Raw genomic sequence first — 27324 nt, 5'->3', positions numbered from 1 at the left:
TTTATGTGAGCAACTTGTTTAGGTGGTCTGTGGTTCATGGAAACAGACAGGAGGCCAAACATGCAAAAAAGGCATGGAAACAAACAACTCTCAGGGACCTTAATATTGTGCTTTGTAGCAAAAAAGCAGTGAACGTTTGAATTTGGTTGGTTGAAAGCTGGGACACAATTTCATCGCTGCCTACTTGTCACAAAAGCCTGTTGATCCCCAAAGCAGCCAACAGGCTGTAGCTGAAGCAAGCAATAGCTTTAAGGATATACACAATATAAAAAGCGAGGTGCATACCTTTACTGCATACGCACCCTACACACACACATTTCCACACCACCTCCCTTCTTCTCTATTGCCATTAGGAAAGGAACAAGGGAGGACAGAGGAGGAGGGTGCGCGACTTGGACAGCAATGACAGAAGGAGCTCTGGGGCGTGAGTGTAGAAGAGCAGGCGAGGATCACCTCGGGATGGGAGGCAGGGGCGGAGCACCCCTCTCTCTTCGGTTAGATCCACCTTGATGAAAAATTAGACAAAATACAAATTTTGGTTAGAAAACTTATGTTGGCACTGTAAAACTCAAGAATGGCTGCAAAAGTACCCACTACCCACCGCTTACCCATGATCAAGGCTGTAAACAACGAGTGCACACGTGTGAGAAATGAAAGGGAGAAGCGGGTAAAGACCTGAACAAATTTTACTAGAGAAGGAGGACCTCCCACTAAACTTGTGGGAAGTTAAAGTTCTTTAAAAATTACATTTTTTTTTCTCATCACAAACTTAGTATATGTAATTATACATATATATATTATAGATTGAGAAAATATGGATGAGAAAAACAAAACAAAAATTCATTAATGCTTGTACCACCTGGAGAGAACCTATAACATTATGTGTATATCTGTTCTTTTTCCTTCCAAAAGCAGGATCATTTGAACATTTTTCAGTCATTCTTTATAAATACAATTATTAATGACATTACATTTTATTATAGAAGTATACTATAGTTAATCTAATCAGTTCCCTTTTGTTGGACATTCAGTTATCTTCTCCATTTCTAAATACTGCTTTTTTGATAGCAGCCGTCCTAATGAATGTAAAGTGTATTTCACTGTACTTTGATTTGTGTTTTCTTAACGGTTAGTGGTGGGATGACGCCAAGATGGTGGAGTAGACAGACGTGCGCTCATCTTCTCCTGCCAAGAGCTCCAAAATAACAACTCGCTGCTAAATAACCATTGACAGGAGAATGTTGGATCCCCCCCCAAAAAGTTTTACTTCAGTATTCTTGCCATGATAACCCCATGAACAGTATGAAAAGGCAAAAAGATAGGACACTGAAAGATGAACTCCCCAGGTCTGTATGTGCCCAATATGCTACTGGAGATCAGTGGAGAAATAACTCCAGAAAGAATGAAGGGATGGAGCCAAAGCAAAAGCAACACCCAGCTGTGGATATGATTGATGACGGAAATAAAGTCCGATGCTGTCAAGAGCAACACTGCATAGGAACGTGGAATGTTAGGTCCATGAATCAAGGTAAATTGGAAGTGGTCAAACAAGAGATGGCAAGAGTGAACGTCAACATTTTAGGAATCAGTGAACTAAAATGGACTGGAATGGGTGAATTTAACTCAGGTGACCATTATATCTACTACTGTGGGCAAGAATCCCTTAGAAGAAATGGAATAGCCATCATAGTCAACAAGAGAGTCTGAAATGCAGTATTTGGATGCAATCTCAAATATGACAGAATGATCTCTGTTCATTTCCAAGGCAAACCATTCAATATCACAGTAATCCAAGTCTATACTCCAACCAGTAATGCTGAAGAAGCTGAAGTTGAACAGCTCTACGAAGACATACAAGATTTTCTAGAACTCACAGCTCTATGAAGACCTACAAGACTTTCTAGAACTAACACCCAAAAAAGATGTCCTTTTCATTATAGGGGACTAGAATGCAAAAGTAGGAAGTCAAGAGATACCTGGAGTAACAGGCAAATTTGGCCTTGGAGTATAAAACGAAGCAGGGCAAAGGCTAATAGAGTTTTGCCAAGAGAATGCACTGGTCATAGCAAACACCCTCTTTCAACAACACAAGAGAAGACTCTACACATGGACATCACCAGATGGTCAATCCTGAAATCAGACTGATTATATTCTTTGCAGCAAAAGATGGAGAAGCTCTATACAGTCAGCAGAAACAAGACCGGGACCTAACTGTGGCTCAGATTATGAACTCCTTATTGCCAAATTCAGACTTAAATTGAAGAAAGTAGGGAAAACCACTAGACCATTCAGTTATGACCTAAATCAAATCCCTTACAATTATACAGTGGAAGTGACAAATAGATTCAAGAGATTAGATATGATAGAATGCCTGAAGAACTATGGATGAGGTCCGTGACATTGTACAGAAGGCAGTGATCAAGACCATCACCAAGAAAAAGAAATGCAAAAAGGCAAAAGGTTGTTTGAGGAGGCCTTACAAATAGCTGAGAAAAGAAGAAGAGCAAAAGGCAAAGGAGAAAAGGAACAATATACCCATTTGAATGCAAAGTTCCAAAGAATAGCAAGGAGAGATAGGAAAGTCTTCATAAGTGAGCAATGCAAAGAAACAGAGGAAAAATTATAGAATGGGAAAGACTAGAGAGCTCTTCAAGAAAATTAGAGATACCAAGGGAACATTTCATGCAAAGATGGGCACAATAAACAACAGAAATGGTACGGACCGAACAGAAGCAGAAGATGTTAAGAAGAGGTGGCAAGAATACACAGAAGAACTATACAAAAAAGATCTTCATGACCCAGATAACCATGATGGTGTGATCACTCATCTATAGCCAGACATCCTGGTATTTGAAGTCAAGTGGGCCTTAGGAAGCATCACTGTGAACAAAGCTAGTGGAGGTGATGGAATTCCAGTTGAGCTATTTCAAATCCTAAAACATGATGCTGTGAAAGTGCTGCATTCAATATGCCAGCAAATTTGGAATACTCAGTAGTGACCACAGGACTGGAAAAGGTCAGTTTTCATTCCAATCCCAAAGAAAGGCAATGCCAAAGAATGCTCAAATGCACTCATTTCACATGCTAGTAAAGTAGTGCTCAAAATTCTCCAAGCCAGGCTTCAGCAATATACGAACTGTGAACTTCCAGATGTTCAAGCTGGATTTAGATGTTCAACCAGAGATCAAATTTCCAACAGCCACTGGATCATAGAATAAGCAAGAGAGTTCCAGAAAAACATCTATTTCTGCTTAATTGACTATGCCTAAGCCTTTGACTGTGTAGATCATAACAAACTCTGGAAAATTCTGAAAGAGATGGGAATACCAGACTACCAGACCTGCCTCCTGGGAAATCTGTGTGCAGGTCAAGAAACAACAGTTAGAACTGGACATGGAATAACAGACTGGTTCCAAATTGGGAAAGGAGTATGTCAAAGCTGTATATTGTTATCCTGCTTATTTAACTTATATGCAGAGTACATCATGAGAAATGCTGGGTTGGATGAAGCACAAGCTGGAATCAAGAGTGCCGGGAGAAATATCAATAACCTCAGATATGCAGATGACACCACCCTTATGGCAGAAAATGAAGAACTAAGAGCCTCTTGATGAATGTGAAAGAGGAGAGTGAAAAAGTTGGCGTAAAACTCAACATTCAGAAAAGTAAGATCATGGCATCTGGTCCTATCACTTCATGGCAAATAGATGGGGAAATCACGGAAACAGTGAGAGACTTTATTTTGGGGGGCTCCAAAGTCACTGCAGATGGTTAACTGCAGCCATGAAATTAAAAGATGTTTGCTCCTTGGAAGAAAAGCTATGACCAACCTATACAGCAAATTAAAAAGCAGAGATATTACTTTGCCAACAAAGGTCTGTCTAGTCAAAGCTATGATTTTTCCAGTAGTCATGTATGGATGGGAGAGTTGGACTATAAAGAAAGCTGACCACCGAAGAACTGATGCTTTAAACTGTGGTGTTGGAGAAGACTCTTGAGAGTCCCTTGGACTGCAAGGAGATCAAATCAATCAATCCTAAAGGAAATCAGTCCTGAATATTTATTGGAAGGACTGATGTTAAAGCTGGAACTCCAATACTCTGGCCACCTGATGCGAAGAACTGACTCACTGGAAAAGACCCTGATGCTGGGAAAGATTGAAGGCAGGAGGAGAAGGGGACGACAGAGGATGAGATGGTTGGTTGGCATCACTGACTCTATGGACATGAGTTTGGGTAAGCTCCGGGAGTTGGTGATGGACAGGGAAGCCTGGCATGCTGCAGTCCATGGGGTCACAAAGAGTCGGATGCAACTGAGAGACTGAACTGAACTGAATGATTAGTGATGTTGAACATCTTTTCATGTGCTTATTAGTAATCTGTATATCTTCTTTCAAGAAATATCTATTCAAATATTCAACTCATTTTAAAAATTGGGGTTTGTTGTTGAGGTGTAGGAATTCTTTATATATTCTAGATATTAATCTTTCATCAGTATATGATTTGCAAATATTTTATCTCATTTCATGGGTTGTCTCTTCTCTGTCTTGATGGTGTTGTTTTATTTTATTTATTTATTTATTTTTTGATGGTGTTGTTTTAAAAACTATGCATATCTGTGGGCTATTAGCACACCATAACTTGGTTTAAAATCCATTCAGAACTAAAAAGTTCATTTGTCCCATGCACATTTTTTTTGAGGATCTTACAGGTGTCAGGCATATAGCCAGGTGCTCAGATGCTGTGAGAAGGTCAATCAGGGACTCGTGTCAACTAGGTAGGTCTGCTATGGCCACTGTTTTTAGACTCAGGTGGGCTGGCACTGACAGATTCCTCAGCAGGCAGCTACTTTTCTGACAGAAACCAAAATAGCCCACTGAGGGATTTCTGAGTTAGGACAAATCTCTGACCAAGGGGAGGAGTTAGAGGAAAACACTGGCAGTCTATTACCTCACCTCTTCCTCTTTCTATCCCAATCAGGTCTTTTTTTTGGGCAGGGACCTGAAGAAAGACTGCCTAGATGTAAGCCAGCCATCTGTCACGAAGCCCTGACCATCAATTGATAACACCACAAATGGTTAGCACATCGAGGGCTGGCCTTGTGCAGAGCTGCAAGTAGGTTGTGCTATTTAGGGCTGTCTGGGTGCCCTACCAGGGCAGCTCTGCTTGGAGGCAGAGGCAGGTTCAGGAGCAGGGTAAAACCACTCCACGGCACTTTGTGTTAGAGATATGATCAGTTATATTATAAAATATTAAACATGCCTAATGCTAGAAATATTAAAGGTACAAGAACATTTTTTTGAAAAATTGGTGAAATTAATTCACCAGTTTAAGACATATTTTTAAATGCCTGCTGTATTTCAAGCTCTGTGCCACTTGCGGAAGATGCAGTAGTGAGCAGGGACATAGTTCCAGTCCTCAAGTTGCAGATAGTCATGAAGACAGGAGGCTGGGGGAAGGAATGTGTTCAGCTATTAAATTAAAAATCTAGAGGGGCTGGGGAGGATGGTTCTGTTACTGACTTAAATATATAAATAGCACAGATAAGGTGGGGTGAGGAGAGAGCAAACTCAAGAATATTTGTCACACGTGAAGACTTTTTTGCCAAAAATTTCAACCACCAACTCCTGCATGATAATTTGATTACAGTTATGCCTCTTTTATTAGGCATTATCTAGAATTCAGTATTCCACATAACTTTTTCTAGGACTTAAACTGGTCTTTTCAGTAAAATATTCTGTTTACTTTTGGCATTTTTTCTTAGGGAAAATTTTCTAAAATATTTTCTAATTCTTTGAGTTCTTCAACAGAGGCACAAGACAAAATTTGTCCATTTTTAATAACCCACTAGATGTATCTGGCGGAGAAGGCAATGGCACCCCACTCCAGTACTCTTGCCTGGAAAATCCCATGGACGGAGGAGCCTGGTAGGCTGCAGTCCATGGGGTTGCTAAGAGTCGGACACGACTGAGTGACTTCACTTTCACTTTTCCCTTTCATGCATTGGAGAAGGAAATGGCAACCCACACCAGTGTTCTTGCCTGGAGAATCCCAGGGACGGGGGAGCCTGGTGGGCTGCCGTCTATGGGGTCACACAGAGTCGGACATGACTGAAGTGACTTAGCAGCAGCAGCAGCAGCAGCAGCAGCAGCAGCAGACGTATCTGGTATTGTCTGGTGATACCTAGCACAGCTGTGTCCCTAGCTCCTCCTTTGACCCAAGACTGCCACCTATCATCTCCCCAAAGTCAGTGATTTTGCTTCTAACCAACCTTGACTTCAGCTGATACTAATCTGCTCTAAGGCTGGGAACCAACCAAACCAAAATTAAGAACTATGTATTAAGAAAGAGTCAGTAGGCTCAGAGTATGTGAAGGAGCTCTGCTGGACAGTGAGCACAAGGCTAGGGATATGTGACAGCTGTTTGACATGCTCATACACTTTTTCTCCACCATTTGTGGCTTGGGAGTTTGGTTCTGAAGTTAACATTGTTATAAGACAGAGCCCCATCAAAGATATATGTATATTTCATGCTAATTCTTCCTTAGCTGTATACATTTTTTGTTAAAGAAAAATCTAAATGTCCAATAATGGTAAACTAAATTATTATATGCTGACTTAATGGAATCCTATAAAATAAAAACCACGGGATAAAATAGGGAAGTATTTACTTAACTGCTACTAAGTCACTTCAGTCATGTCCGACTCTGTGCAACTCCATAGACGGCAGCCCACCAGGCTCCCCCGTCCCTGGGATTCTCCAGGCAAGAACACTGGAGTGGGTTGCCATTTCCTTCTCCAATGCAGGAAAGTGAAAAGTGAAAGTGAAGTCGCTCAGTCGTATCCGACTCTTAGCAACCCCATGGACTGCAGCCTACCAGACTCCTCCGTCCATGGGATTTTCCAGGCAAGAGTACTGGAGTGGGGTGCCATTGCCTCCATCACCCAAAACCCATATTCTGTAACTATATAATCAGAATTAGATAGATAAAAATTAAAGAGAACCTGGTAAAATGAAAATATCTGTCACGTACAGAGATTATAGGCATACTTAAAATTTTCATGTAATGCTCTGTAAATTTATATTTAAAAGATCAAAATAGTTACAGTGAGTTTTTAAAATAACTAATAAGACATTCTGCCAGTCTCAAAACTAGTAGGAGTAGAAGAGATTCTAACTGTGCCATATTTAGGAAGATCAAAATGGGGAAAGATTGTCCAAATAAGCAAAATAATAAAATTTAACATACTGGCAAACTAAAGGTATTTTGAACTTATAATGACACATTAAAATAATCGCTTCTCATATGCATTCTGGATGTCTCCATTTTCCTCAGTGAATGTAGGAAAGTTTACTAGAATTTAAATGGTTCCAAATCCAGGAGTAATTTCTCTGAAATCTCCCCACTTCAGACCAGAGACCTGGATTTCCTACACAATCCTCAGTTGCGTATGACCCAGGCTACTCAAGTATGAAGCCATCTAAAAGCCCTTGTAGAAATACTCACTCCGGCTTTCATTTCTCGCCAGTTTACTGGGATAACTTTTGGTTGTTGGTACATATGGCTCTGGAGGTGGCAAATCAGAAATCGGATGGAAGTAGAATCTGCTTTCCCACTCATCTGAGGGAGAGAAACAAACAGTATCTTCAGTAACAGACAATCTGCTCTGAAGACTAATATAATGAAAGACACAGAATGAAATAGAATAGCAGAGATCATATCTGGTTTTACATCTAGAAGTTTAGAGAAAGCCCCAAAATGCTACCAATGTCACTGATTACCACAGTGATAAAATGTACTGGTCTGCAAATCAAACCAAAGACAGATCCAAGTGACTTTAACTAGAGTGACTAGGACTCAGCCAGTTCCTCTCAGGAGATGGGGGCGGGGGTTTGGGATACTTTTCTTAATTATTCCTCCACTAGTGGAAAGAGTAACTGATAACAATGGTAGGGATAAGCTGCTCAATACCTGCAGGCCATTAGGCCTCAAACCCATAGCAAACTGTTCAGAAAGGTAGGTAATAAGAAAGCAAGCTACAAAAATGGTTCTTTTCAGAATTCTAGAATCTTTGGAAAGTTAGCCAAAATGAGACTCAAACAAGGAACAGAGAATAATGATCTGCCTTTTTGCAAGAAAAAGGTGATAACTGTTTTTCATTTGAAATCATAGTGGGCCCTAGAATGCTTAGATTAGTGCTGTGCAATGTGGTAACAATGGAGGTCACACAAACAAGAAATGTTCATGCAAACATACAAACACACCTGCCACTCAACTGCTGCCCCATTATAGCTTCCCAGGAGCTGGGACCACATCTTACCTTCACATGGAGAATCTTGGAAGCCATTTCTAATTGATGTTGATGGTGGAGGTGGGGGAGGTGCCCCAGTGCCAGGCCTTTCGGGAGGAAGAGGAGGCCGGGGCCCACTTCTGGGACTAGAATCTATTCCACTCCTGGACGGCAACTGAGGGGTGGCAGGCAGGGCCCGAGATGTGCTGCCATTTCTGTTCATTGGAGGAGGTGGTGGGAGAGGGCCTGGAGCCAAAGAAAAATGACATTTAGTGCTATACCTTACATACTATGTTACTATTATCATCAACATGCAGTTACTGAGTGCCTGCTGGATACATGCCCTTTTACTTGAGAAAATAGAGAAATGGTGGAGACTTCCTAGGAGCTTCAGCCAAGAAATGAGGCACATATAAACACAGAAATGCACAAATGTACACACATGTGGAACAAATGCACACTGACGGCTAACTGGCTATTTGGCTTTGAGTCAGTACTGAGATTGGAGATGATGTAGTTGAGAACAGGTAGTCATTTGTTTATACTGACAACTGTGTACTTTAAAAACATTTAAAATTCCTTATAAACAGCTATTGAACTAGTTTCTGTGACATACTACTTATTAAGTAAATGTTTTAAAAACAAGATAGTTATGAACTTATTTTAGGTCTCCAGAGGAATTAACTTTTTAAATGCAGAGTATTACTGCTAATTATACAAGCATGTTTCTGTGATGCTTATGATCTATTTCCAGACAGAAGAGGGATCAGGAAACCAAATTTCAGTCATCCTGAGATGAGCAGGAGTTCCTTCTTGGTTCTTCCTCTTAATCTGGGGAGGCAGATTAACACAGGGAGTGACAGTCAGCTAATCAATGCGCATGGTTATCAATGCTACTGCAGGACACTGACCCCACACAGGCTGATTATCCTATGGAACTTGATTTCCTGTCTACAAAAGAGCACCTTTCTCACTGCACTGTTGCCAGAAATAGTCAAAACGCATATAAAAGGAACTTGACCATTTCTCATGCAAATCAAAATGGCCTTAGTAGTTATGCCTGATTTTCAGCACTGTGTTCCACTAGCATGATGCTGACATTTTCTATAAACACAACATCTTATGGTGCTATAACTATAAATATCTTTTGTTAACTACAGAGTCAAAATCCAACTAGAGGACCTTATACTGAATGACCCACCCATGGAAGATATTCCTGCCTGGAAGTCTTGGCTCAGATCCTTAATGGAGGTGGGAGGCACACCCAGCACTGGTTCATTTCAAGGAGTCTTCAGTGCCCCACCTGGCAGGGTTTATTTATTGCCCCATCTGCTTCTCAAAGCTGGAGTCCCAGTCAGTATAAATAGATTCATTGCAGGAAGAAGTGACTCATATGCTGTGGGTTTAAAAGCAGTGGTAGTACTACCTCATACTGTCACTACGTGCAAACTAGACTTCCAATACTATGGGGCCTGGTACTGCGCAACCTCAGCAACCCCAGTATCTCTCTTTAAAAGTAACTGTTCATGTTCCTAACTGCCCAACCTTTTAGCCCCTAGCTACAAACCTAGGCAAGCATAACAGAAAAGAAAACAGATTTCTATTTCCTGTTGGCAGCATAAAAAAATGATCACTGACTCTTGGGAGTTCCTTGGACTGCAAGGAGATCCAACAAGTCCATCTTAAAGGAAATCAGTCCTGAATATTCATTGGAAGACTGATGCTGAAGCTGCAACTCCAATACTTTGGCCACCTGAGGTGAAGAACTGACTCATCTGAAAAGACCCTGATGCTAGGAAAGACTGAAGGCAGGAGGAGAAGGGGACGTCAGAGGACGAGATGGTTGGATGGCATCACTGACTCAATAGACATGAGTTTGAATAAACTCCAGGAGTTGGAGATGGACAGGAAGTCTTGATGTGCTGCAGTCCATGGGGTCGCAAAGAGTCAGACAAGACTGAGCAACTGAACTGAACTACATGCAGGGAAATAAGAAAACTACTCTATACACTTGTCTCATTTAATTCTGGTGATAACCCTGAGGAGTGTCAGGATAGCAGGCAAGGCCTCAGAGATATTGGAAGATTAAAGACCTCAAGTCAGGAGGCTAGTGAGTGGAAGAATAGGATATGACTCCATTCTGTCAAATTCTAAAGCACTCCCTCAACAATGAAGCCAAACCTCCTCTGAAAATATAGATGGCCCTTGATGACTTCTCATAGGTTCCCCGTGGAAACGTAAATTGGTGGGAATTTTTAGAGGCCTATTTGGCAATACCTATGAAATCCATAGTTTGCTACGCATATCCATTGTCCTAGAAATTCCATTCCTAGAAAATTTTCCAAAAGAAATACACAGAGGTGTGCACAAATATTTAGCTCTAAGAATGTATCCCTGCATTATCTGCAATAGCAAAACTCTAGAGATGGCCTGTATGATCACATGACTAATAAATAAGCCAAGGTACTCATGTGGGATTTAATATTATGCAGCCATTAAAAGTCAGGTTGTAAAAGAACAGTTAATAATATCAAGAAAATGTTAGTGAGATATTGTTAGAGAAAATTAGCCAACAATGTATGTAGTGTGATACTGATTTTGCAAACTTTTATATACATGCATTTAAAAAAGACAGGGTACCTAAAAAATGTTACATCTAAATGTTGGTGATGGCAGAATTACACACGATTTTTATTTCCTTTTATTCTTTCATACATTTCTATAATAAATAGGTATGACTTATGTAATTGAAAGAAAAAACAAATATATATCACTGCCTATCCTACTTTGGGGAATATTTAATCTGTTGATTCAGTCATTTGGTAGAAGAAAATATTTCCTCAACCACGTTGGGGGTTTTGGATAATGAGAAAACAACACACTTCATTAATCTGACTGTTGTTCTTATTTGTTCACTGAAGCATCTGTAATGAGATGACACAGTGTCTAGATTGAACAGACTAGCCACTTTTTGTATCTGTAGCTGACTCTCCCTGGCAAAGTGGTTTGAAGGAGTGGTTCTCAAACTTTGTGACACCTTACAGTCACTGGGGAGCTCCCTCATATCCTGGTGCCCAGTTTTCAAACCAGACAAATGAAACAAGAAACCCTGGGGTACAAACCCAGGTATCATCAATTTTAAAGCTCACCAGGTGATTCCAGTATGCGGTCAAATTTGAGGATTACTGGTGAAAAAATGGTGTTTATTAGGTTCTTGACGTCAGAGCATGAAAAGTCATCTTCTCACAGAGAAAAAAGTACCCCATTTCCAAATGGTTAAATTTAGAAATGAGATAATTGTTTTGAATCTGTCAATAACCAACAGAAAACATAAAAGCACCTATCACAAGTAGGAGAGAGATACAAACTCCTCATATACTGTGAAGGTTCTGCCCTTAGATCCAGGTTTCTCCACCCTGGGTGTGGGCACAGATGGACTTCAGTAGGTCCTCAACCTATGAAACAGCAGGCAAATTGAGTTTATGCTTATGAGCATTTTTATGGAGAAAAGAAGGCCTTATAGGCCTTATACCTTTATCTAACTCTCCAAGGGATCTCTGTGCCCAAGATATGAACAGATAGCAGAATGGACTCTGCTGCTGCTGCTGCTGCTAAGTCGCTTCAGTCGTGTCCGACTCTGTGCGACCCCAGAGACAGCAGCCCACCAGGCTCCCCCGTCCCTGAGATTCTCCTGGCAAGAATACTGGAGTGGGTTGCCATTTCTTTCTCCAATGCATGAAAGTGAAAAGTGAAAGAGAAGTCGCTCAGGTGTGTCCGACTCCTAGGGACCCCATGGACTGCAGCCCACCAGGCTCCTCCATCCATGGGATTTTCCAGGCAAGAGCACTGGAGTGGGGTGCCATTGCCTTCTCCGAAAATGGACTCTACTATGTGTCTTTACTGAGCATGGAAGTGGCCTCAAAGCTTGACCAATGAAGAGATGTACTACAGAAGTTCACTGCTCTTAAACAACTGCCCTTCTTGGAATAATGGGCCCTCCTGCTGGAGATGGGAATTTAGTTCCCATTAAGACAGCAGAAATTCCCTTCCAGGAGAGAAGGCAGAGCCTCAGATGGAAGGTGAGTTGCCTATTCTTAATTTAACTCACTTGGGATCATTTCACTTCATTAGTTACTCAGTCACCTCACTTAAAACATGGACAGAAATATTGGCCTGCGCTCTCCTCAGAGGTTTAGGGGCGGTCAAGAGGAAATCACATGGGCTATGTGTCTTCAAAGGTCAGAGCGGTCTGAGGGTTCACTGAAGCCCTGGTCGGGCTCCCCTCCCCTGAGCTTGCTGGTGACGTGTGGTCTGGCTGGGAGGCAGGGGAGCGGCTCACCGCGGTCGGGTCTGGCCATACCTGATCTGCCCGGTGGGTCCCTCACCGGAGGAGGGGGTCTCTCAGCGGGCGGGGGCGGAAGAGGGCCTGACCGTCCTGGTGAAGGTAAGGGAGGCGCCGACGACGACAGGGACAAGTTCCTCTGCGGGAGCCTCGGGATTTCGTCGCCACTGCCGCTGGACACTGGGGGCAGCGGAGGAGGGCCCGGCCGGCTGGGGGGCGGAGGCGGCGGGGCCTGCGAGGAGGAGGAAGGCCGCGGGGTGGACGGCACCGGGGGCTTGCTGTTCTGAGGGGGAGGCGGCGGCACAGACTCCCTGTGGATGGAGGGCCTGTTGCCCACCGGAGGAGGCGGAGGAGGGGGCTTGTCATCCAAGGCCCTGCTCGGAGTAGGAGGCAGGGGAGGCCTAGTGGGGAAAGGCGTGGAGGAGCCTGAGGGGGTGTGACGGATGGAGCCTCCTCCGAAAGCAGCACCGCGGTTTCCGGGGAAAGGGGGAGGGGTCAGCCCAGGACTGGGCTGCCGGGGAGCCCCCGGCACTAGGGGGGTCCCCCGGCTGTGCAGACTCGACTGACTGGGTCTTGGAGTATTAGGCACTGGAGGGGGGATGATATCAGGCTTTGCGCCCACTTCGGGTCTCGGGGGAGGCATTCGGTTCCTCTGAGGATCTGGGGGTCCGCTTCTGTGGCCTGCAGGAGGCACAGGGAACCTCCCTGGGCCGCTTGGGGGTGTGAACGGTTTGGCGGATGTGGCTCTTCCTCCTGGTGGCAAGATTGGAGGTCGGCTTCCTCCGGAATCTGAAGAACAGGAAAAAAGCCGGAAAGTTAGGAACCTGAAAGGAAATCAGAGAACTAGAGTATATTGCCAGCTACTGGAAGCCCTTTCCCAGATGCTGTAAACTATCGGCAACTATGATTTATATAAATGGGGCTTCAGTGTGTCCTTCCTGGAGGCAGAGGAATAGATCACAGCTCTCTGTTTTTCTTCTAGTCCCAGATTCTACAACCCATCAGCTTTCAAAGGGATTCTGGAGCACTCTCTGGGAATTCTGGATGGACAAAAACCAGGATGATGTTGGTAAGAGTTCTGGAGAGATCACTGTTCATTACAAGAGGTCAAGAACAGAATGGGACTGCTTTTGGTGGTTTCTGCTAAGGATTTTCTTTTCTCCCCATCACTATCCCAGTCCCCCAACCCTGTATCTCATGTTTGAAAAATAATTTAGCCATCTTAGGTGAAGTTATCCCAATATAAGTTTCTATATGGCAGGGCTTACCTAGCCCCTTTGTAAAGAAATGTGCAAGAGAGGATGGGAAAAATATAATGGAAAAATTATGGCTGAAATAAGAAACTGCAAAGGAAAAAAGAAGCTGTTAAAGTTTAATTGAAAGAGCTGACACCAGGAAGTGGTCTTAATCTGGAAACAAGTAGGCAATTATACAGTTTTTTCCCTAATAGGTCGTTCCACTTCAATAATATAGGACAGAACCACCCTACTACATAAATAATGTTTGACTGCTTTGGTTCAGCAAAGGGCAGAACTAAAGAGGAACCAAAGTTATGGAAAAATTCAAATCACTACTGCAGAGTCTCTCGCAACCCAAACTCATTCTTCAAAAAATGCTTAGCCTGGAAACTCCTACCAGTTTAAACATGCACCAATTATTTATTGAGTACCTGCTATACTATAAACCAACCATTATTCTAGATGCTAGAGGCGGAGGAGTAAACAAAATAGAAACAATCCAGTTCTCTTGTAGTTTATGTTCTTATGGAGATGAACAAAAACCCGGTAAACATAAATATTTTCAGATCATTATAAGTACTAAAAATAAACTAAAATAGGCTGATGACATGAAGAGTGCTAGAGAGGCCAGGATAGGTGGACATGGCTGGGGATGGCTCCTCTGGGGATGTGACATTTGAGCTAAGGCCAGCCATGGAAAGGAGGAAGAGAGGTGCTTCAGTTGGAGTGTCAGCAGGTACAGAGACCCTGAGGTGGAAGTAAGCTTAAGTTAAAAAACCAAGGCTCATATGCCAGGGACACAGTGAGCACAGAGGAGAACACTGTCAAATGCAGCCTGAGTGGTCAGCAGAAGCCGGGTGATTAAGAGCCTTGTAGGCCAAAAGGAGTTCAGATTTCACCCAAAAGACCAATGAGAAACATTTGGCTGGATTTATACAGTGGAGTAATGTGAACTCTAGAGAGAATTTTTTGTTTTGACTTTAGCACTAGAAATTAGCTATATTTTCCTTGGCTGTGTGGTATGTTTCTATGTCACCAACTTGTGATAAGTTTTATCTTCAAAGTTTGGATGAAAGTGAAAGAAAGTGAAAGTCGCTCGGTTGTGTCAGACTCTTTGCAACCCATGGACTATACAGTCCAGGGAATTCTCCAGGCCAGAATACTGGAGTGGGTAGCCTTTCCCTTCTCCGAGCGATATTCCCGACCCAGAAATTGAACCAGGGTCTCCTGCACTGCAGGTGGATTCTTTACCCACTGAGCTACCAGGGAAGCCCTAAAGGTACAGTTATTATCCATAGCTACATCTACATGTAGGACCCAATATGCAAATTGTATGCTGTGAAAGTATATACTTCTGGTACACCATTTTGTGCACTAACTTCAATTCCATCTTCATTTAATTATTTTACTTCCAGTTGTCTCTTGCCTAAATTTCCTCACTTACTATTAGAGTACTGAACGTATGCATATGTCTGCTGCCTCAAAACCTTTCAGTAGGTTTTAAATATACAAATTTTAAATGCAGGCCTAGCAAGATAAAATCTCTTATATTAGTGAGTCTCCCTCTAGATTTTGACAATCCAAAACTAACATAGTCAGCTAACTCTGAGGATTCAGTGCCTTTATTTTCATGTGAATGTGAGAATTTCCCAGTGACATTTTAAAAGACCATAGAATTAAAAATAAAATTCTTCTAGCACAGTAAACATTAAAAAATAAAATTTCATGGAAAACTTTCTTGAGTTTCTGTCACAATCAGGGAAGAGCCTCACGCACTCTGTAAGGTTTTTAATTTAGGCATGACCAGGTTCAGCTTTTCTTTCTGCCATTCTGTTCACAGACGTTCCTATAGGACCCATTTCCATGGCTTCCTGCAGAGAATACTAGAATCGCTGGCCCTGAAATGGCAAATGTCTGCCAGGCAAAATGCCCTTTTAGATTTTTGTGAGATATGTAATTATATTCTATATGACATGCTCCACTGTGTGTTTGAAAAGAGACTCACAAGTATTTACTCCACTAGACAGCTAGGTCAGACTACCTCACAAAGAAAGCTGAATCTGCCATGTCACCAGACAGAGTTTCCATGATTTTACTCTCATTTGCTCCTTCCTTTTCTTTCCAATCTAGCTCACCCTTTAGAAAAGTACAAAAAAGTACAAGTTTCCCCAAGGACACTGGGCAAATATTTAACAGCTCGATGGAGCTGTCTGATCCTGATTTAAAAAGAAAAAACGATGCTAAAGAGAGTCCCTCTTATAAAACGGTGTTAGCGTTTCAAGCAATCTAAAATGTTTTAAAGGGCATAGAGCCTTAGAGGGGAGGCCAAATCTCAAACCGCCAGATTGTGCCTTAGTCTTCTGTTACTAAGGGAAGAAAATGCTCTTTACCATTCTCCCTGTTGGCTGTGGATCTCAGCTTCGGCATTCCAGCCTGGAACAGTCCTCCCAAACCGGGTGGTCCACCTCCTCCAAAACTTCCACCACCTCCGCCGCCACCTCCGCCATAGCCGCCGCCACCTCCGCCATAGCTGCCGCCACCACCACCACCACCAGCAGCTCCTTTAGGTTCTGTAGAAGGAAGAAGACACATTCTTTTCACATGTATGAAGACACTGCCGGAGAACTTCACCAGTCCTGGCCCAGGTAAACAATAATGATACAGCAGGAAGCTGGCTGACCCTAAGCCCATGGTGGACAACTGGGATTTCATTAAAGGGTAGGATTTTAAGGACTCACCCTGTCTCCAGTCAGAAAAGCAGAAGAGGGTTCTTTCTACTCCAGGGCTATCTCAAGCCCTGTGGTGGAAGAATCCGTAATAGATAATGTCTTTCCTCCACGTGGCTCACTGCCATATGAATTAATAATATCTATTTGCTCTGTATCAGAAGATTTGGCAGATAAAAGTATCTTAAAAGAAAGAATGTGTTAAGGGAGGAGAAGATGCAATAAAAGGTGAGAAGAAAGGAACAGGTAAAAATAGAAGAAAGTAAAATATCCCATAATTCTGCTTCATGGAAATACCTGCTGTTTTTGTATGTTTTTTCCCCTGCCAGTTTTTTCACTGGATATACTTTTTTTCTTAAAATTAAGACCAAATTCACTACATAGTTTTTAGTCTGCTTTTTTCACTCAATATTGTTAGCATTTCCCATGTTATTAAATATTCTCTGAAAGCATGAGTTTAAAGGATTGCATTGTGTTTTAGAACATGAATGTGCTGTAATTTATTTAACCATTTACTTATTTGATGGCCTTTCAGGTTGATTTCAATTTTTTAATATCATAAAAAGCAACAGTAGACTTTAACATTTTAAAAATTCTTTGCAACTTGAGACAATGTAAAGATTGTTTTAGTTTGCATTTGTTGCCAAAAAAAAAATTGTGAAAGATTCTGAAATGGGCAGACCAACAAAAAGGGAAAAGAAGAAGAAAAGAAAAGGATTACCAAGTATCCAGTTAGCCTTCTGGGTCATTTCCCATTGCCTTTGAGGTAGTCTATAACTCTGTAAGTTGTAGAAAACTGAAAATAATGCGTATTTGTTCACAGAAATGCATATTAGCTGTGTTCAGTGTAATTCAACTGATTATTGACCTATTTTACACCTATTTGCAAATTCATTTCAACACTCACCTGCCTGCATACGTGTGGTACTTATAATTCTCCTTTGAATTGATAGTATCATATTGGTTCCCTCATTAAATTAATGAGCTATATAAAATATTTGATATATGTTTATTTTATATCCATATTAGAGCCATGATTTTACCCTCTTTAAAAAACTATCTCTTACCAATTTATATATGTATGTTTTATGAGGCTAAGTACTGTTTAAAGTTCTACCCCTGGAAAACTTTGTTGAGTCTTTGATAAATATTACATGATATCTACAAAATAATCTGAGAGAACTGACACTTTTATGATATTTAGACTTTATGGAAACATGCTATGTTTTCCCATGTGTTCTGATTCATTCAGTAAAACTTTATAATTTTCATAATGAGAGTCACCCATACTTCTTTCAGGGTTACTTCATATACATTTTTGTTGAAATGATGAATGTTTTTGCTACTGTAGTTTGGATATGCTTATTATTGGCATCAGGAAATTTCATTTGATATCTAATAAATCACTTTGCATTTTCAAAATTAAAACTTATTAATTTTTTACCTTGGATTTTCTGAGCTTCTCTGGTGGCTCAAATGGTAAAGATTCTGCCTGCAATGCAGGAGACCTGGGTTCAATTCCTGGATCAAGAAGACCTCCTGGAGAAGGGAATGGCAACCCACTCCAGTATTCTTACCTGGAGAATCCCAGGGACAGAGAAGTCTGGTGGGCACAGTCCATGGGGTCACAAAGAGTCAGACACAGCCGAGTGACTACCACTTTCACTTTGGCTTTTCTAATAGACAAATGGTCTGCAGATCATAAAGGTTTTACCTCCTCTTTTCTAACAGTTGTATATCTTATTTCTCTTTTACATAAGAAATTACTTTGATGACTGAGTTTCCATAATAATGTTATTAATGTTTCATTAATTTAAAGATGATTTATTTTAAAATAATTATAAAGAATAAATACACATTATATATTTATCTTAAAAGTAAATTATTAATGTCACTAGTACTATAAAACTGAGTAAATAATATTTTGCTTTTAATGAGAATTACTGTAATGTTTCAAAGTTACATATTCACTGTTGGTTTGAAATAACTTTTTTTCTTCTAAATATTCATAGTTAGCAAGGATCATTCTACTCTGGGTTTTTAAGACTATTTTTATAGCATGGAATTTTATCAAATGCCTATTTAGGATTTACTGAGATGGGAATACCAGACCACCTGACCTGCCTCTTGAGAAACCTATGTGCAGGTCAGGAAGCAACAGTTAGAACTGCACATGGAACAACAGACTGGTTCCAAATAGGAAAAGCAGTACGTCAAGGCTGTTTATTGTCACCCTGCTTATTTAACTTATATGCAGAGTACATCATGAGAAATGCTGGGCTGGAAGAAGCACAAGCTGGAATCAAGATTGCCGGGAGAAATATCAATCACCTCAGATATGCAGATGACACCACCCTTATGGAAGAAGCACAAGCTGGAATCAAGATTGCCGGGAGAAATATCAATCACCTCAGATATGCAGATGACACCACCCTTATGGCAGATATGCAGATGACAGCACCCTTATGGCAGAAAGTGAAGAGGAACTAAAAAGCCTCTTGATGAAAGTGAAAGTGGAGAGTGAAAAAGTTGGCTTAAAGCTCAACATTCAGAAAACGAAGATCATGGCATCGGGTCCCATCACTTCATGGGAGATAGATGGGGAAACAGTGGAAACAGTGTCAGACTTTATTTTTCTGTGCTCCAAAATCACTGCAGATGGTGACTGCAGCCATGAAATTAAAAGATGGTAACCCCTTAGAAGAAAAGTTATGACCAACCTAGATAGCATATTCAAAAGCAGAGACATTACTTTGCCGACTTTGCCGACTAAGTCAAGGCTATGGTTTTTCCAGTGGTCATGTATGGATGTGAGAGTTGGATTGTGAAGAAGGCTGAGCGCCAAAGAATTGATGCTTTTGAACTGTGGTGTTGGAGAAGACTCTTGAGAGTCCCTTGGACTGCAAGGAGATCCAACCAGTCCATTCTAAAGGAGATCAGTCCTGGGTGTTCTTTGGAAGGATGCTAAAGCTGAAACTCCAGTACTTTGGCCACCTCACGTGAAGAGTTGACTCATTGGAAAAGACTGATGCTGGGAGGGATTGGGGGCAGGAGGAAGAGGGAACAACAGAGGATGAGATGGCTGGATGGCATCACTGACTCGATAGACGTGAGTTTGAGTGAACTCTGGGAGATGGTGATGGACAGGGAGGCCTGGTGTGCTGCGATTCATGGGGTTGCAAAGAGTCGGACACAACTGAGCAACTGAACTGAACTGAGATCATTATATAGTTTTCCTTATTTGGTATCATGGATATATAGGCTTTCTAACATTAAAAATGAGATAAACCCTGGTCTTGGTAAATTATAAAATTATTACTTTTAATACTGTATACTACTGAACTAGAGTCTTTGGGTTTTTTAGTCAGTGATCATATGTGGCCTTTCATCTATGATCATAAGTGGTCTATACGTAGTAAGGTTTCTTAACCTTGGAACTACTGACATTTTGGGTCAGATAATTCTTTGTTGTGGGTTCTCTGTTGTTATTCTCTGTAAATGTTTACAGCATCCCTGGCCTCTGCCCACTAGATGTCAGTAGGAACCCCTCCCTCAAGTTGTAATAACTAAAGATGCCATTAGGCATTGCCACATGTCCCCTGATACATTGATACACAGCTGCCTTTGTCATGTTTTGATACTAGGATCATGTTAGTCTCATTACACATATCAGGTAGCTTTCCTGTCTATGTTTAGGGATGATTTATATAGTGTTTGAATTAGCTATGTCTTAAAATCTGAATTTTCTGATAAAAATTATCTGGCTCTAAAGCTTTGTAGAGAAAAAGTAATTTGATAAAGTTTTCAACTTTTCCCTTGTTCATTGAGGCTTCATGAGTGATTTCTGGTAAATCTGTACTTTTCTTAAAAAATTTATTTAAGATTTCAAAATGTTTTAGCATATAACTTCATTGTAGCTTCCTTAATTTTAGAAAATCTGCTTTGAATCATTTATTTAATCTGCTTTCTGAGTTCTGTTTTATTCACTGATGTTTTCTTTTTTTCTAGATTAGATTTATTGTAAGTCTGTGTTGGCTCTGTACCTTTTCTAGGTGTAAGACTTTCTGGGATACTGATGGGAACTCTGCTAATAGAACAAACAATCTGATAATGAGCTCTCAAGAATTACTTCACATAATAAAATATATCAAATTAGAATAAGTTTCTGGAAGTGTGCGTAAAATTGCTTCCATATAAAATTTAAAATTTTTACTAATTTTAATTATTGCCAGTAATATGAATAATGTCCTTGTCATTCAGATGTTATTCACTGATGAAGGATACATTTTGGAATACTACAGTTCATAGGACACCTTTACCTGGAATTGAACATTCAAAGAGAATGATGTCCTGTTCTAACAGACATCATACATTAGCATTCTTAACTTGCAGCATTTGTGCTGCTTTCAGATAGGGAAACTAAACTAGTTGAGGTTAGCTAACTGGCTCCAGGTCATTTTGCTAGCATTAAATTAAATTGCTGACCTTGAGGACAAGGCTGACCTCAACATGCATAACCATGGTCAACATTTTAACATAGAGCCCAGGGAGGTTCTACCTGCAAACGATACAAAACCATGGATGAACTTTGCCACTTGTAAAGTGCTTGAGACAACAGTATTAGTGTCTAACTAAGTTCATGGACAACAAGGGCATGCATTGGTTGCATCTGGTGTCCACAAAGCACAGTGCATTCTTAAACATCACTCAGCAGCTGAAAGGGAGAACCAACCCTTATTTCCATTTTAATGAGAGAAGTGTATCTTGAAGAATATAATGAATTTCCACTAGTGGATTCAGAACTAGGCCCCAGACTGTCCATTCTCCTTCAACATCTAGGGAATTCACGTCTCCAGAGTCTGCGCTCCCTCTCATAGTGAGAGAACCATTGGGCTCTGTTCTGGAGGTTGGCAGTTTGCAGACGGAGTTCCTCTAGCCCCACAGCAGGCACCACGATTAAATGGCATTGGATGTAGGCTCCCCAGACAGAACTGCCCAGGCTGGGCAAGCCCCTGGGAGAACCTCGTGACAAAGATAAGGAACACTAAGGGACTGATTATACAATAACCATACCATTTTGTGGGCATTTTGACCCATTATAGGTAAGAGTGTTGAAAGTCAAAGACCCCCTAGTTCCACTGAGGTGTGGTACATTCTGATCTGTACCACCCTGCCCAGTAACAGAGCAGCACTCAAAAGCCTTTGTCATGACACTCCTCTTTCTACCTTCTTCCCACACCAGTGTTCTCACCTAACTCTCATCTTTCTCTTCTACCCATTAGGATTCCCTGGTAGCTCAGCTGATAAATAATCTGCCTGCAATGCAGGAAGACCCCAGTTCAATTCCCAGGTTGAGAAGATCTGCTGGAGAAGGGGCAGGCTACCCACTCCAGTTTTCTTGGGCTTCCCTGGTGGCTCAGCTGGTAAAGAATCCACCTGCAGTGCGGGAGACCTGAGTTTGATCCCGGGGTTGGGAAGATCCCCCAGAGCAGGGAACAGCTACCCAATCCAGTATTCTGGCCTGGAGAATTCCCTGGACTGTACAGTCCATGGGGTGGCAGAGAGTCAGGCACGACTGAGTGACTTTCACTTTCACATCTCATAATTCTCATCTTTCTCTTCTACTCATTAGACACTTTTCCTAGAAACTCTTCCTAAAGCTCTTCTAATCCTCCAGTTGGCTAAAATCCTACATCATTATTCCCTTGTCTACAAAGTTCCCTCTGGTGATTTTTGGGCAGTCTATTTTCTGTTGAGTCCAAGTGGGATCCATAGTCTAGTACAAATTCTGGGCATAGCTGGCTGGCAATGGAAATGTCTAGGAGTGCAAGGAGATAGTCTTGAGGCCTGATAATTAACTTCTGGTAGATTCTAGTCATCTGTAATGTTTCATTCTGTTGTAAATGTTAATAAGTAGCCCTGTATGGTAGGTGCTTGTTTGTTTATACATATCCTATCTTGTTCCAGAAAGTAGCTCGGATTTATGATGGATATAAGCAAAGTTGTGATCTCATTTCCTCTCTCTCCAACCTCCTAATAATCATATCTGTACACGTGAATTATACATTCTGGGCAACATAACACTCTCAAGCATTGTCTCATTTGATGCTCACAACAAACATGTGTGGGCAGTGAAACAGCTATTATCTCCATTTTACAAATGGAGACAAAGGGTTGAAGATGGTCAGCGCTTAAATCTACATCCTTTGATTCCAAGACTAGGGCTCTTTACATATTTCATGCTGCCTTTTGCTCTGTGGTAAGGCAAGGGGTTAATTTCCAGAAAGTGTTGTAAAGTGTTGTGAATAATTCAGAGAATCACTGCTGTGTGTGTCTTGGACAAAGAATTATTATACTGGCTTCCTGCAGCATTAGAGGGAACCCAGGCCAGAGCCATGGCCTACAATGAATGATACAGTCCCTTATTCTGCTAGCTTCACAGCTGTTGTTAACCAGAAAAAAAAAAAAAACCACACACACACAAAACTTTTTTGGTGGGAAGGGTAGGGTTGATTGTTAGGTCATAAACCACTATCTCCGTGGAAAATAACTTTTTTTTACTTACTGTCCAATATTGGTGCACTTCTGTCATTGGTGACTGTCTTCTTTAGTTTCTTTCCTTTGCTGATGTCAGAGAGCAGAGCATTTCTCCCAGCCTGCTCTGACTTACTCAAGGAAGGCTTTTCTGTATTGGCCTGAAAGGAAACCATGCAAACACGTATTCATCTTCTGAATTAACATCATGTACTACAGCACTCAATGGGAACAGCTAGAGTATTGGAAGCTTGTTATTAAGGTTCTTGGCAATAGGCTGTAAATTCTCCACAAGTTTTAGACCCGATGTCATTCTTTTCAAGATCCAGACATTTGGGAGCAGATGCAGCAATAAATTACATTCATTTTTCATGCAGGAAGAGTCAGTCCCTGATCAAAGTCTCTGAAAATTCAGACCACAATCTGGCAGTAACTGACAGAGCCAGGGTTGGGTGGCTAGAGACGAGAAGGGAATTTTAAGTCTGAGAGGAATCTGCAGGATACTGCGAGGCTTCATCCTCTAGAATGTTCTCTGAAGAATATATTCTCTTTCTTGTCTTTTGGAACTAAGCTGGTGCAAGGGGACAAGTGCCTTTAGTAAAAAGGGTCAGGTGTATTTTTTAATGCACCAAAATTTTAGAAAATAATTCCCTCTGGTTTCATTGCCAGATAATTTTTTCTTTTTAATTTAAGGCAGATTGGAGGTATAATACATATAGTTTTTACATTTCAGGTATAGTAAAATCGCTCTTTTAGTGTAAAGTCATGTGAATTCTGGCAAACATATACAATCGTGTAGCCATCAAGATACACAACATTTCCTTTACCTCCCAAACTCCCTTTACATCCTTCTGGCCTAAGGGGTTCCTCATGTGTAATCCCTTTTTACAAATTGTTTGTTTGTTAATTCTTTTCCACTATGGTTTATTACAGGATATTAAATATAGTTAACTGAATCCTTTTGAAAGCTTACCTCACAGAGGTTGCACAGTAGACAAAGGTGCTACTTTAAAACCTTTGGGTATTTTCTATGATTTCAGAATTTTTGGGATAGCTCCTTACTGTGAAATTACTATCTTGTTTTTCCAGAATTCTTTTGGGGAGCAGGGACAATAAGAGCCCAGCAAATGGACTCAGAAGTAGGCGTGTGCCTGTGTCTGTCACACTTGGAAACTGGCTTGGTCTGGCCTGGTCCAGGCAGAGTCGTCTTCCCCAAACCCAGAGGTGCTTCTGGCAGGCCTGAGAGTCCTTCGAGGGACTCTGAAAGGCTCTGACTTCAGATGTGCCAGGAAAGGCCACAGGGAGTAAACCTGGGCAAGTGTAGCTTGATACCTGACCCAGCTGTTTATTATAGTTAGAGGCAGAGGGAGAGCTCAGAAAACACTGAAGCAGGTTAAACAGAAATCTCTGTGTTAAGCTGAAAGGGTCTTAAAATAATTAAGGTATTACTTCCTCACGATAATAACAGCTAACATTTGCATAGCTTTTACTATGGATCAGGAATCATTTTTAGCATTTTCTGTATATTAGTTCATTCAGTCCTCATCAACTCTGTGAGTTTATAGAGTTAAGGAAACTAAGGCACAGGGAAGTTAAATCATCGCTCGGGTCACCCAGCTCCTAAGAGAAGGAGCTCAGATTAAAAGCCTGGCAGCCTGGCTCCAGAGCCCAAGAACCTGACAGAAGGATGAACATGGGGTCCTGAATGCCTCTTCCCCAAATTAGGAAGACATTAAAGAGTGCAAACTTGCAACTAAAAGATGACTAAGCTCTGGAGATCTAACTGTAAACCATAGTTATTAAAGTTAACAGCGCTGCATTATGCACTTCAAAGCTGTTAGAACTTAAATGTTCTCACCACAAAAAAGAAATAATAATTATGTAATAGAGGCATTAGCTAAAACAACAGTGGCAGTTATATTGTAATACATAACTATCGATTCAACATGCTGTACACCTTAAACTTACACAATGTTGTATGTCAATTATATCTCAGTTAAAAAAAATAGATAAAATGCCCTTTGCCTACTGACCTCCATCCAACCCTCCTCTGAAGCAAGCCTGTTAAGAGCTTCTCGGCAGTCAGTTCCAGAAAGGCTCTTTGCATATACAGTTCACTTTTGCTAATGGGATCACCCTCTATTGCTGAAGCTTGTTTTTATAACTTAACCATGCCTTGGACATCTTGGAAAGAGCTTTCTGAATTACCTATTGTCTTGAACCTAAAGATAAAAAACCTGAGGCCTAAAGAGGGTTAATCGGAGAAGGCAATGGCACCCCACTCCAGTGCTCTTGCCTGGCAAATCCCATGGATGGAGGAGCCTGGTAGGCTGCAGTCCATGGGGTCACTAGGAGTCGGACATGACTGAGCGACTTCACTTTCGCTTTTCACTTTCATGCATTGGACAAGGAAATGGCAACCCACTCCAGTGTTCTTGCCTGGAGAATCCCAGGGATGGGGGAACCTGCTGGGTTGCCGTCTCTGGGGTCGCACAGAGTTGGACACAGCTGAAGTGACTTAGCAGCAGCAGCAAAGAGGGTTAATAACATGTCCATGTTGGTTTTCTTCATGGTTTTGGGTCAGCAACCTTCCTTGGCCTCCTGTTCTGCCTCAAATTTTATTGATAACTCACTATTAAACCCTGAGTGTGCTAGTTATAATTTTTCAAATACACATTAAAATAAACACATGAGCATTTTTTTTTTTTTTAATCAAGGCATGAACTACCCAGCAGTAGTACACAACTATAGTTTTTGGGAAATAAAAGCTAGTTCTTCTATGTTCACCAGATCAGAGCTTTTCAAACTCATTTTAGGGAAGGGTGAATTTTTAAGAAAAACATTTCCAATCCATCATGGACCGATATTTTGTAAAATAACAATGAATTATTAGACACAAGAATTAGTTTTAAAAAGACACACAAAATACAATCTTAGAAGAAATAGACACAACACCATTATCAGATTGCTCTAAATTACTCTAAATTTCTGTCTTTATTTTGGGGGGACTGTAACCAGGAGTTGGAGGATTACACTTGGAATAGCAATGAGCTAATTAATGGTCTGTTCTCCCAACTAGGGTCCAGCCTGAGACGGGCTAGAAAGAAGCCTGGAAGCCTGGGCAAAAGACTCTCTCTGAGCTTCAGTTTCCCCGAGTGAAGAGTGAAGGCATCGCATGCTAGGGGGTACGTCTGGGAGCCTTTCCGATTACTGCATGGAGGGCTGATTGGAAGAGGCTTCCTGGAAGAGGGTGCACTAACTTCCAGGACATGTCCATCATGGGGCGGGACGGGCCCAGAGAATACATTCCTTCGGAAAGTACGCAGGGAAAGGTGAGGATGGACTTAAAGGGCAAAATAAGGGTGTGGGGGAGGATGGCGTGGGAGATGGGGCTTATTTGTCCAAAACAGAGTGGGAAGAAAGATGGGGAGAGGCAGAGAAAAAGAAATGAGTGAGTCTGGAGGACACATTAATGGATGCATTTTCAGATAGATGGGCAGACCTGGGTTTCTGGACTATCCTGCCCAGATGGTAAAGGCTGGAAGCTGAGTCCATTTGAATAGAAAAAAGGCAAACTGGGCAGAATTGGTCCTGTGACCCTTTCCTGGGCCAGCATGTTTGAATGAATAGGATATGTCTCCCTTGATAGACGAGGTGGAGCAAACCTAACTAATCCACATTCTGCATGTGTTCTATGCATTGTATGAGACTTTAGACTACAAAACATTTTTTCTGCTGTATCTCAGCGTCTGGCTTACTCCAGCACCTGGAGGGCTTACCATATCATTCATATTTAAGCCAGAACATAAACCCACTGAAAACTAACACATGTGTGCCACGTTCGAGTCTGTTTAGCTTGCTTCACGCATGGATCATAGATGGGGAGAGCCACTCACCAGAGCAAACGTGGGCGGTGGCGGGGGCGCTGGAGGGGGTGGGACGGGCATCTTGAACAGTTAGCTTTCAACAGTCTGGCTGACAAATCTGTAAAACAAAACAGAGAAACAAAGCACCGTCACATAATGGATGTCTCAATAATTCTCTGCCCTAATCTTCCTTCCCCTTTCGCCTCAAAGGGACAGTCTGAGTTTCTATAAGAGGCGGGATTCCTTCACAACATGGCTAGGATGTTACTCTTCTGGAAGGATGCAGCTGGAGAAGGTTCTCAGCCAGAGTGCCCGGAGATACTGCGAG

The 27324-nt window shown here is 41.5% G+C and overlaps 1 protein-coding gene across 1 annotated transcript; it reads right to left on the bottom strand.

Moving 5' to 3' along the window:
- Window positions 1–368: 368 nt before the first annotated feature.
- WIPF1 (WAS/WASL interacting protein family member 1) lies at window positions 369–27077 on the bottom strand. Its single transcript, XM_052635624.1, has 7 exons — window positions 27027–27077; window positions 23162–23291; window positions 16261–16440; window positions 12651–13421; window positions 8321–8536; window positions 7507–7620; window positions 369–505 (listed from the first exon to the last, which is right to left on the bottom strand). The coding sequence occupies exons 1-7, from the start codon at window positions 27075–27077 to the stop codon at window positions 450–452; spliced, it is 1518 nt and encodes a 505-aa protein (XP_052491584.1). The 3' UTR covers window positions 369–449.
- Between the last annotated feature and the right edge of the window lie 247 nt (window positions 27078–27324).

Source organism: Budorcas taxicolor, chromosome 2 (genome assembly GCF_023091745.1).
Source record: "Budorcas taxicolor isolate Tak-1 chromosome 2, Takin1.1, whole genome shotgun sequence".
NCBI lineage: Eukaryota > Metazoa > Chordata > Mammalia > Artiodactyla > Bovidae > Budorcas > Budorcas taxicolor.
The sequence above is the reverse complement of the archived record's forward strand: the minus strand, read 5'-3'. Positions and strand labels throughout refer to the sequence as shown.

Bases quoted from the DNA above. Each gene is read 5' to 3' on its own strand.
- WIPF1 (XM_052635624.1), bottom strand. From the start codon at position 27,077: ATGCCCGTCCCACCCCCTCCAGCGCCCCCGCCACCGCCCACGTTTGCT. The intron at 7,621-8,320 runs GTAAGATGTGGT...TCTCTCCCTCAG, and splicing joins CCAAGATTCTCCATGTGAAG to ATGAGTGGGAAAGCAGATTC. The intron at 506-7,506 runs GTGAGTATTTCT...TTTTTCATCAAG, and splicing joins GGCGAGAAATGAAAGCCGGA to GTGGATCTAACCGAAGAGAG.